Source organism: Corapipo altera, unplaced genomic scaffold (genome assembly GCF_003945725.1).
Source record: "Corapipo altera isolate COAL_440 unplaced genomic scaffold, ASM394572v1 1b, whole genome shotgun sequence".
NCBI classification, from domain to species: Eukaryota; Metazoa; Chordata; class Aves; order Passeriformes; family Pipridae; genus Corapipo; species Corapipo altera.
Genome location: NW_020884881.1, coordinates 15,605,573 through 15,618,211, shown reverse-complemented (window position 1 = coordinate 15,618,211; position 12,639 = coordinate 15,605,573). Strand labels below are relative to the sequence as shown.

The following is a 12,639-nucleotide window of genomic DNA, read 5'->3' as shown; positions in this document are numbered from 1 at the left end:
TGTTTCAATAGCAGATTCTTTTGCAGAAGGAGACCATCTAGCTCAGATTTTATTTTAAGGCCCATTTCTGCCAAATAACTCATTATGACTCATTCCAGCTCATGATCTACTAGGTTTTTCTGTTAGGACTATGATGTCAGATACTCAGAAACCTATATGAATACTTAATCCATACTCTATGCCTCTGTCATGATCAGACTGATAGTACTAATCCTTTCCAGCTCTAACTGTACATGCTCTTTTTGAAATGAGACCATCTTTCTCAGAAGCAAGCCAAAATCTGCTAACATTGAAAGAGAACTTTTTTGCAAGGGATCCAGGGGACAAAAGAACTGAAAGAATCTCTTAGTGAATGCTGATCCTCTAAAGTGATGCATATGATTTATGGAAACAGATATCCAAAGACTTACTCTGTAGTCACTGGATGTCACATAAAATATAGGGAGAAAGGCCAGCCAAATGATGCACGTTGTGTACATTGTGAAACCGATAAACTTGGCTTCGTTGAAGTTCTCTGGACATTTCCTTGTTTTGAAGGCATATACAGTGCATAAGACTACGAGGATTACATCATATGTTAAGGAGATTAACATACTGGAATCCTTGACATTGCATTTCAGTATGACAGTCTCTCTCTTCTCGGGAACAGTGTACCGCCTGGTGCCTGGGGCCTCCAAGATGAGCCACACGGACACCACCACAACCTGGACCAAAATGAGACTCAGGCAGATGAAGACCTGAGAACTGGGGCTGATGAACTTGGGCCTTTGAGCCCCATTCTTTACACCATCGAATATTCTGGCTATGCAGTTCGTTTTTGTCAGAAGGGCAGAGTAGCAGACGGCAAAGGAACTTCCCAACCCCAAACGACGGAGGGTGCAGATGGCTGGAGAAGGCTTGGCTATGAAGAAGAAAGTCATGCTGTAAGACAGGAAGACCCCAAAGAGCAAAATGTAGCACAGTTCACGGCCAGAGGCTTTGACCAGTGGGGTGTTGTTGTGCTTGATGAACACCCCAATAACCATGAAAGTACAAATAAAGCCTAGGCACGCAATGGTAACAGGACCTATTGCCCAAGCATCTTCCCACTTGATGTAGTCTTCTGGTAGGTCATAACAGCCAGTCAGATCAGCTGTGGGCCATTTTCCAGGCCCGCAGTCTGCACAAGTGAATTCATCAGCCAGGTACTCATAGGTTTCACAGGGAATGCAAATCCAACAGCAGACATCTCCTGGTTGCATATTCTTCATCTCGTTAGGAGCACAGGGGTCGCTGCACTGGGAGACAGGGACAGAGCTCCTGGACCACTGGATAGAGTCTACCTCAAGTGATAGAGTTTCTGCCCACTGACCAACCTTCACGTAGGAGTATTTGTCTCCAGTGTACTGGAAATTGAACACGTTGTATCGTCCTATCCCATCTCCATAGGCGTCAAATTTGACCATACTGTCTGGATCATTGGGAGGGTTAAAGGGAGCTGTGGGGAAAAAAAAAACAACAAAAAAAAATTGTCAGAGAATGTTACTATCAAAGCTGCATCTGACTTTTTTTCAACCCTTTGGTAAGCACAGGCACCTGACAGCTCAAAGAACCCAGTTGTCAACAGGTAAGTCAAGAGGTCTGTATTTGCCTCAGTTTTGAACTTGGAGGAAGAAAAGAGCTCAGATAGTACAACTCTATTTCACTTTATTGTATGAGATATATTTGTAAATGTAAGATGACCAATGGCCTTACTGTTTTTTGTCCTGGATACAAATCAATTCTCCAGTTATTTCCCCCAGTATGCAACCACTGTTACCTTTCACATTTTCTCTTGAATGAAAGAAGTCTGCTTCTAACTGAAACTCAATATTATTTGGTAAAACTTGGCTGCCATGATATAAGAAAATTTAAATGGTCAGATCAATAAATGCTGTTTTGAGACCAACAGTCTGGAATACAGTTGAATAGAGGATTCAATTTGAGGATGATGGAGAAGTAACTATGAAGTCCTCAACAATTTCTTACTATGTCTTTTCACTTCTCCCTGTGTAGTAGGAAGTTTTGCATCCCTTCTATTTTGTTTCACTTTTACCAGTTTCTGATATTTCTTGTCTGGTCTGAGGTTCCCAGCACATGCTGCTTTGGTCCTGTATCTTGTTTGGGGAATAGATGAAAAAACCACAAACTGTATCTGTGACCTTCTGTGAAATCTATATTGTAACACTTCCAACTGGTAAGCTCTGGAGAGTTTTGTTTTTCCTCCAGCTGAGGCTTATGCAGGAAATGAAGAAATATTAAAAATGTAGGAGGAAATTGCATTTACCATGTGATTTATTGGCCATTTGCTGCAGCATCAAACGTGAAAGGCTTTATAGGTAGGAAGTGAAAGGGGTTTTTTGCCACTGATGAGCAATAAAGGTGATTTTAGTCCCCAGTGTTTTTGGTTACAGAAGTAGTTCCACTGTCATTGCTGGAATAAATCTCTTTCCCTGCCTCTGTGCCCATGCTGTGCTTGAGCATGAGCAATATCGTATAAGGGTGTAATATCTTCTTCCACTTCAATTTCCAGATAACTTCAGATCTCTTGTGATAGATTTATTTAGCTTCTTTAAAGCATTGAGGCCAAATTCTTTCACCTTTATTCCTGCAGTGTTACCTTATTTTGCAATACACTGGCTAAGGTCAGTAAAAGGGACACTGGATTTTGGCATAGGTGTCCCAGCTGGAATGTTGGAATGTAACCTGCATCTCCTCAGGTGCTGCACTTGGAGTGCATTTCTTTCCCAACTTTCTGCTTACTGTAGAGCAAGACTCGAATACAATTTAACCCACCTATACTCTCTTCTAGGTTTGAGTCAAGACTGCTTGTTCTTATCCCTGCTCACTCCTGCACCTTACCATGTCACCTGCGTCAGCTCCAGTGGTGGACAGCCTTGGTTTGCAGGATTACAGAATCACAGAATTACAGAATGATTTAGGAAGGAAGGGACCACTGGTGGGGTCATCTGGTCCAACCTTCCTGCTCAAGCAGGGTCATCCTAGAGCATATGGCACAGGATTGAATACAGACAGTTCTTGACTATCTCCAGTGAGGGAGACATCACAGTCTCTCTGGGTAACCTGTTTTGGTGCACGGTCACCTGCACATAAAAGAAGTTCTTTCTCATGTTCAGGTGTTCCAGTTTCTGCCCATTGCCTCTCATCTCATTGCTTGGCACCACTGAGAAGTGGCTGGTTCCCTTCAGATACTGATATAAATTGATGAGGTCCCCTCTCAGTTGTGTCTTCTAAAGGCTGAATAGGCCCAGCTCCCTCAGCCTTTCTATATAAGACAGATGATGCAGTCCTCTTATCATCTTTGTAGTCCTCTACTGGACTTGCCCCAGGAGCTCCATGTCTTTCTTGTATGGTACAGATTAGGACTGGGTAGCCCAGGAATTTGTAAGATGTTTATTTTATCTTTTTCTACACTGTTGGCATCTAGTTGTACCACTCTACAGTCCAACAAGACTTCTGAGTGCACAAAATTTAAAAGCAGCATAATACTCTTCCAAATGGCCAGCCCTCCTGGAAATTACATGCTCTAAATTAAACAGCTAGCTAAATTCAAAATATAGGTCAACAAGAAGAATATTAAGCAGCTTCCCTTCTCTTCCTCCTCCTCCTCACGCACAGGCATGCAAGCTCCCTCATCCAGGAGCAGCATTAAAACAAAATCATAATGCAGCACTTAACAGCTCTTCAATAATGTGTTGTCATTGCCAGTGTCTTATTTCATTATTCATGACACTCATATAGGTTGTAGAAGCTGTTAACACAGCAGCCCAGCTTTAAGAGCCAATTTATTCACTTTGGTGTTATCCAGGCCAGCTCCTAAGGTGGGCTGAGAGCCTGTGACTGCTACTGGTACCAGTGGAGCTGCAGGTAAGCAAGACAAACTGAAAACTGGTTGTTTGGCATCATAACTTGAAGGGTACAAATACCCCAGTGTAAGTTACCTTACAGTCTGAAATACCAGCACTTTTCATGAAAGAATTCCTTCTGTGTAACATGTTTGACAACTTAGTTCTGATAGAATATTTATCATTTAAACAGAGCAAAGTATTTTCCTTAGACTTTGCAGGTAGGTACAGAAGGCAGAGCAGGTAATCTCACATATAATTAGCTTGAAGCTTATGTATAGTTGCCTTTCACGGGGCTGTTCTCATGCTACAAGTATAAACTTGTAGGACAATATGTTTTAAGTTGACCAAAGCTCGTAGCTTGAAACATTCATTTTTAGTGGCTGCTGATAGAGGAAAATAAATCACTCTCTTTCAGATGGAAAGGATGAAATCATTAAACCAAACAGTGATGTATTTAATTATAGTATGGTAAGCCAAAGCCTACAAATGAGCTGACTGGGTGGTAGCAATTAATATATCCACTGATTACATACAAAATCACTAAGGCATTTTAATGTATCATTTATTAACATATTCTAGATGCTGTAGGATCACTTTCAAAAAGTAATGTTTTCAGAAAATATGATATAATATTCATCATAAAAGTAAGATACTTATAGGCAAGAATGGAACATCACAAAAAAGCAGGACTTCATTTTTAGTGTAAAAAATGATAATTTTTGCAAATTGCTTTTCCCAGAGATGATGTCAGTCTATGTCATAAGTCAATCTGCAAATTTTCTCCAGTTACATTTCAGTTTTGAGAGGAAACCTACAGTCTTTATAGCAGGTATTTCTGGCAGGTCTTTTTCAGAGTTGCAGCTAAGCTGTTTTAGATTCATCCCTTGGGAAAGGAGAAACAAGAGTCTCTGGATCTATCCACCTGTTAGCTTAGAAGCTATCTGAGTGACAATACAAACTTTGTCTCCTTTGAGCAGTGTCTTTGAATCTTGTTCTTGCCTTGCAGTTCATGAAATGAATTATCCCTGTGTAAAGCAGTTATCTGAGAAAAATTTTGGAAAATAAGTTATCAAGGAAAAGAAAGGATAATTAAAAGTGACTTAAAGACAAACCAATGATGCTTCGTGCTCCAGCTTGCAGCAGTTCAGCAACGAAGATGTCACAGCAGTGATGTTTGTGAGTGCAGAAAACAGAAACCTATGGAGCACTGGTGCAGGCAGCCACCTCTGTCAACTCACTGGAGATATCCTACTGGAGGAGAGGATGCCAGTGTGCAAGTGGAGGACAAACTCTTTAAGCTTCAGATAAGAGAGAAATCACTACAGATTTATGGCTGTCTCCGTGACAGATATGATAAGAACACAAAATAACATCATAGCTTTTATGTAGTGAATTATATAACTTGTTTCCATCTTCCTACAGTGGTATCAATTTTTCCAGAAGTCAGGTAACTTGTGAATATGTGCTTATGTGCTGTTGGAAGCAGGGAAGTTGCTTTCATTTAGAAATTTTTATTATTTTTGGTGTGAGTGATGTACAGCTCTTGGTGACGTGAAAAATTTCAGAAAGAATGTTCTGAAGGGGGGGTGTATCTTTTTTCGAGGGCAAAACCATTATTTGAAGAGGTGGTATCAGAAGTATTTTTAAAATGCTTCTAAATCTGCACATTGCCTCAGTTGGGTGAAAAATACTCAAGGATTTTTTAACCAGGAATGAGTAGATGAGGAAAACAAAGCTGTTTAAAACCTAAGTAGGCACTGGGAAACTTTTAAGAGATCAAGCACCCTAGGAAAAGATGAGCGTCATTTTAACTGGCTTGGAATCAGACTAGGTTTCGTTTGTCAGCATCTTTGGGCCAGAAAGGATATTTTTCATAGAGTCTTGCATGCATCTGTCACAGAGCTGAATGTACAGATGTTGTCTTATAGAAAACATCATCAGTAACACTTCCTGGTAGGGATGATGACAGATAAGCCTACATCTGAGAACATCTTTCATTTCTGTAAAACACACATCTGTTTGTTGTTTGCTGAGTGTATTTCAAAACAAGGTACTGATCACTACCTAGGAGACAATTCATTAATAGCAAGGCTTGTTGAAAGCACTGCAGTTTTTCAGCTTAGCAGTTTGCAAATCTAGGAGGTTTCATGGGGTTCAAAAAGAGATGTAAAAAGAACTATTTTGAGCACCACAGGTACCTTCTTCCACATCTTATCGGCCCCAAAGACTTTCAGCCCTATAGACTATAAGGGGATCAAGATTAAACAGAAATGTAAATGTGAAGAGGGAACAGGCTGGAGTTTCTGAAAAGTTGAGTAAAACCTCCTTAGTCTCACTAGATGGTGCTGCAAAAACTCTGAACTTCTGATTTAAGACTGAAAAACAAGACATTTGTTTATGTAACAGAAAAAATATAGTTATTTTTTCATCCCCCCTACTCCTTCCTGTTACATATCCTGGGTAATGCCTTTTTAAAACACTGTAAGGAAGAACCTTTGTAATTATATTGCAGGATATGGTGTGTTTGTCCAACAGGCTAATCTGTGTGTATGGTGCCTTATCTTGAAAAGTATCAGAAAAGATCCTGAGAATGCACATATCTTTTCATTCTCTTTTCTTTTTAGCTAGATATGGCTCGTTGAGATCAAAGTGACTTATTTCTGCTTTGCTGAACATTGACCTGATGCACCCACTCCTGTTTCTATCTCAGCATAATGCAGCTGGTTTCATACCTGATTGACAGAAGGCACGTTGAAATTTGGCAATTTAAAAGTTAGTACAGGGAAAGCTCAGAGTGAAGTGTCACTGGTTTGTACCTCTCCACTATTAATGAATAATGAATGGGCTTAAAATATCAGTTTCCACAGAGACAAGCAGTCACTTTTAACCTCTGCACCACCATTTCTGGATGTGTTTGGGTCACATGCAGCATTGCTTCTTCTCATTCAAGAAGGGAATGAGTCTGATTAGCCTTCTACAAATGTAGTTTTCCTATCTATGTCTGCAGATTTTCCATTCAGGTCCGTGGTTTCTCTCTTAGGTTAGATGCTTGCTCTAGGGAATTTTAACACCTGTCATAGACACCCCCCCACCAGCGTTTGCAGTGGTCAGAGACAGAAATGTTTCTCCAGGCCTAGTTGCAAAGATCTATCACGTATCACAGACATCTGTAGGTAATTTAGTTATCCCAAACTTCCATCCTACAAAAGAGAATGGGTACTTCTAGGGTTCACCTTAAAGAGGTATCTAGGATAGCCCAGCTAAACTGTACCTGCTCTTTTTCTGCTGACCATAATGATTGTGACTAGCTAAAATACACCCACAATATATGTATCTGCAGTCAGGTGAGATGAATATCACCAATATCTGGAACAGAAAGATTCACAGCTGGAGCACCAAGTGATAGCAGCTTGTGCAAGCTCTCTGCAGTGCACCTGTGAACGGGTGTCTCTTGCAAGCTGTCCACACAGGCTGCTGTGGAGGCTGTTGCAGAGCATGCCTGGGAACATTGGCAAAACAAGCCAAGAAGGGTCTGAAAGATCAGAAGAATTCGTTCAGCTTGTCATTATCCTCAGCCTGGCTGAGTACAGAACTCCCCAGCTACCTTTCCTGTGAAATGCTTGCCTCAAGCATCATGTTTTACATTTTTAGGTATATGTTGTCCTCTTGCTTGTGTGGCCCTTAAGTATATGTGTGGTCTTCAGAACTCTGGAAGAATAAACTAGGTGCTAAGTTACAAACTTTCACCAAGGAAATTATGAAATTGCCTTTTTTTTTTTTAAAGTAAATTTAAGGAATTAAAACCAATTTCTTCCTTCTTAAAGCATTTGGATTTTGAGATGTGGTAGGTAAAAAGCAGGTAAGAATTCTGCAGTCATTACATTTCTCCTTAAAAATACAAAACATCTCCCCTGATATTAAGAATGTTTCTTGGAGTTGTTTTGCAAAGGTTGCACCAGTGCAACTTTAAAATACAACAAACACTCATGGAAAAGTGTCAAAGGTGTTTTTCTTTTTTTAATGTCTGCTGGGTTGATAATTGATATGAATGATTTGTGAGATTCCAACATAGCAACGCGTTTCAACTGATACCGTTCTTTTAATTTAAGATTATCCACTTAAAGAAATGGTTGGCACAAGAGGCAAAATGCGTGTAATGTAGTTCATACCAGCAATCAACTTGCAATTACAAAGGAAATTAAACCATGACTTCAAACTGCCTAACTCCTCCCTCAGGCCAACTAGTTAGTTATTTTGTAAACAGAAGCAAACGGAACCCATTCCCATTATGAAGAATTATGGCCACTGTTAGGGTGACAACATATGCCCAGGAACTGGAAGTTCTGGGCTGGCCTTTGTTAGCACCTGAAATGTTTTGGTCTGAGGAAAAAGTGTGTTGGCTGGTGAGTTATCTGTCACTTACTGAAAATTAGCATTACTGTCAGAGCTTGAGGTTTTGGTTGGGACTTTCTGTCAGTTCAGGCTTTATGAGTTTCCTGTGTCCAATTTGAACTCCCGTTGAGGGACATTTCTGTTTAACCTCAAAGCTGGGAACTGGTGCCATACCTTACTCTTCTCTTCCCAGTACATCTGAGGAACAGCTGAAAGAGATTGAAGCTGTGTTTTAATTTTGCTAAAATTCACTTTTGGACTAAATGAGGGACTTGGTCATATCACAGGAACATGACTCTGCCTTTTTGGAGGCACCATTCCATGATGTGCTAATTCCACCCCCAGACTGCATATCTAGCTGTCTAAGGAAGAGTTAAATACCTAATAATATTTTTGTCCTTCTTTGTCAGCCTGAAGGAAATTTGAATAGATTCAGTTATTAAGATATTAAAGGAAATTGGTTAAAACATTCTCTTCTCTGTGGGGACTTGAGGATTAGAGAGGTGTTTCTAGACACAGCTCTGAATAATTTAGTTAGATGGTTCGCCCTTAGAGATCAGAACCAAATGAACCATGAAATAGACCCTCTGGCTGTTATTTCCTAATTGATGTAATAGGAAGACACTCCCAAGTCAGGTGGACTGACATGGATTTAATGACTTATACTGCAATATTATTATTTAGTAGTAGTAATGTAGCTGTTACATTCCAAGATTCAGTAAATTCCAAGTGCATAAGAAACACAGTATTTCTTATAGACTAGTCTGTAGATGGGAGAAGTGCACAAGCTTTCAGGCACAAGGTCACTCCATTAGGTCATCAAAAACATTGTTCAATAAATTTGACCTTCATTTATTTTGAAGGAACAGCTCTGCTCAGAGTTTAGCATATCAGGTTTTTATTTCCTCCTGGAAACAAAATTTCACTTTGCAAACAGCCTCATTACTATCCATTTACAGGGTAATTGCTGAAAGCTTTTTGTTCTCTTCTTTGAAAGTATGTAGTTTAGAAACACAAGGGCTGATCGAGATGCAAGACAAGATATGACAAAGGGATGTTATGCCAAAAACCTCTGTTTTTTCCAGATACGTGGGCAGCCTAATAAAGGTATTGCCTCTTCCTACGTATCTTATGACTCTGTGCTATTATTTTTGTTAAGGAGCTACTGAAAACTCTCAGCAATCACCCTACAAATTGCTAATAATGAGGTAATTTGTGAAATGAAATTGTATTTGCAGTAGGAAAATAAAAGCATAAGTAATGAATTCTAAAGAGAACATCTATTTGAAATAACTGAAGCTCAAATTTATTGAACATTTTGCAGAAAAAAAAGGAGTTGTAAAATGCCTCAGAGCTGGAATAAAGAAACACTGCTATGGTGAAACACAAGAACCTTTTTGTTCAGACATATGCAGCTCAGTTACAGCATTTGCCACATCTGACATAATGTTGGTGGAGGACAAAGAACACTTAGAGTTCAGCTGGAAATGTAAATGTTTCACCCATCTCATGGTGTAAGATTCGGGACTGGATCAGTTTTCTCTCTGAATACAATATGTGAATGAAAAAAAGTGTCCTATATTTCTTTAACCTAAACTTAATTAGTATCTATATTGGGAGTGCAATTTTCTTGCAGGGCTCCTATAATCAAGTGGAGAGAAACAGACACTGCCAAGGGTGAGCTCTGGCTGACATGAGCTGCCATCAGGAGGGCGGGTAGCTTCCTCCACTGATAGTTCTCCAGTTATCGTATTACAAAGTGTATCAAAGAAAGCTGGGTGGCTTGAATTTTGGCCACCGAAGGCAAAATCAATCTTATGTTTTCAATAAGGCTCACTACACACAATGAATGTGCTCATCTTCCTTTGTAGAGGTTTGATTTTATTTTTACTCATTTCCTTATAATAAGGTGGTGGTTAAAAATGCACATCTACTGAAATTGCAAGTTAAGTCAGTACTCAGTCGAGTATGTCTTGTGTCTGGCCAAATCTTTAGTCAGCCAGTCAAGAGGTGAAAGTGGGCTTCTCACAACAATGAATTTCAGTAAAAAGTTAGTGAGGTAAAGTATAAGAACTCTTGGCTTTTAAGGCTATTCATGCCTATTACACACCAGCTGCAAAGGTAGCACGTCGCCTCTCCCAGTATCATCAGTGTTAATTGGCATGCCTTATGCTACAACATGCAAGCCGCATGTTCCATTAATACTTGCAAATTCTCCTACTCTCAGGAAGAAAAGATAAAGCTGAAAGCACAGACTCATTTCTGCTAATGTTTTGCTCCACTGAATCAGTTCAGCAACAGCAACAGCAATCACTGGACCTCAGGGAAAAATGTAAAAAGAAAATGTTGATTTATTTGCCTGTTTTATGGTGGAAGCAGAGGCACACTGATAGGCTTTGACTGATAAAGTGTTTCAGAGATCTAGAAAGGACATCAACAGCACTGCTGCAAACCTTCCTCTAACTTGAGATAATTTCTTCTCCAAAGAGCCTTTTCAAGATGGGATTTTTATTCTTTCAGTTACTGGAGCATTAACTAGCCATTAGCTATTTATTCAAGTAGATACACAAATGCAGTAGAGGAAGTTTAACAAACTTTTTCAGCACATTTCCGTCAGTTCCCAATAGCAGCTTCGTACAGTGTTTTATCAGCCACTGTCTGGTGGAGACTTATCCTGGAACAGCAGGCCAATCTTTGACACAAAACTGATCACTTGGAGCAGTGATCAGCTTCTCCATTCATCAGGACAATAGAGAAATGTCACGCAAAAATTCTATTTTTTCAGAAACCATAGGAAAATTTATTTATAGGGGCACATGATATATAGTTATTTATGTCAAGAGAAGGAACCATAAGAACACAACCTTTGGCTGTTACAGGCAACGATGTCATTGCTGCTTAGGCTACAAGAGTCCAGCAACCCTACTTCATACACTTCTGCATATGACCAAGCATGTCCTAGAGTCTGGAGCAAATTTAAGACCTATTGTAAAAGATAAAGGGTGACAAAGAAGCTGTCCCCACAGGAAGAGTGCAAGAGAGTTCTGTAGCAGAAGCACAGGAAAATGCTTGAGGCTCCAGAGCTGTACACAATCAGCTACTGATCACTACAGAAATTTAACCTTGGGAAGAAGGGAGGATTATTTTTAGGGCATAATCAATATAAAGAAGAGCATGTATGCAGCATATGCAAAATATCTGGTGGATGGTGAAAAGACAACAGTGATAACAAGAAGGTACAATGCCAGTAATGGCCTTTGCAAGTAAAAGAACAAAGGCAAAATTGAGAGAAGAATCGCTCTGGGACTGTCCCCTGGTTGTGGATGCTGGAACTGATCAGTGCTGCTACCTCAACACCAGGAGGTTCTCACTTCCCTTTGGGGTGGAAGGATTGCAGCTTTTGGATTTGCTGTTCACTTTTAGCAAACGCAAACTCAACAATCATACACCAAGTTACTATCTTAGAATTGGGTTCAATAAACTTAAAGAACAGTGAGTGAGTGCTGTTGTGACTGTGTATGTGTGTGTGTGCAGGCCTGTGTGTGTCTTTCAATCCAAACTTCCTATAAAACAGTGTGGTTGATACTGGGTCACAGAGTCATTGTGATATCAGATGTAGCCCTTAGGAATCACATTCCACTCTGAAAATCCATATTCTCTCAGAGTTACGTGGGATTTCTGTGGCACATGCATTCTGTGTGAGGACTTCGTTCAAGGCTGTGCTCCCCTTAGCGTTCTCACACAGTTTCCCTGTTTCCTCTGAGAATGGTAAAATTCCTTCCCTGGATAAAACGATGGGGTTTTCTTAGCTAAGCCTCATATTTCAGCCCCAAAAGTGGTAAATATTTAATATATGCAAAGGAATTGCTGCATTAGCTTATTCCATCAAATTATCTGGAATCTGTGTATAGCCTCAAATAGAAAAATGTACTGCATGAAACCTGTATTGAATTGAGGAGCAATTGCACATATACTTTTAAAAAATGAATATCTCTCAGCCTTCAGAAATGTTCTTGCATTTCTTCTGTAGGAAATGGGCTAGATATACGTGTCATTATTCTAGAAGAGATGAGACAATTAATTTATTGCCAAATAGAAAGATGGGCAGAACTATAGGAGATGAAGTGTAGATACAAGACTGAGGGGACAGGGGCCTTTAGAGTGTGAGGTACAACAACTTCTGCTTTTGATCTACTGGGTGTTTGCAACCATCATTCCCATATCCACTGCTTCTGGCTCTGAGTTCTTCTCCCCAGGCACTCAGGAAAGAGTGAGTTTTTGTGTGGAGACCCTACAAACCAAATTATTGATCTTGGTAATTTCTTTATGAAACACATCTTAAGTTTAAGGATTTATATTT

General features: G+C 39.8%; 1 protein-coding gene across 4 annotated transcripts in view; it reads right to left on the bottom strand.

Moving 5' to 3' along the window:
• Window positions 1–12,639, bottom strand: part of GRM3 (glutamate metabotropic receptor 3) — a 104,842-nt gene that overhangs the window by 11,843 nt on the left and 80,360 nt on the right. For all 4 annotated transcript variants that reach the window (XM_027639867.1, XM_027639870.1, XM_027639869.1 and 1 more), the window contains one exon: window positions 411–1,477. In XM_027639867.1, the coding sequence (XP_027495668.1) occupies window positions 411–1,477 (1,067 nt within the window). The remainder of the gene's footprint in view (window positions 1–410; window positions 1,478–12,639) is intronic.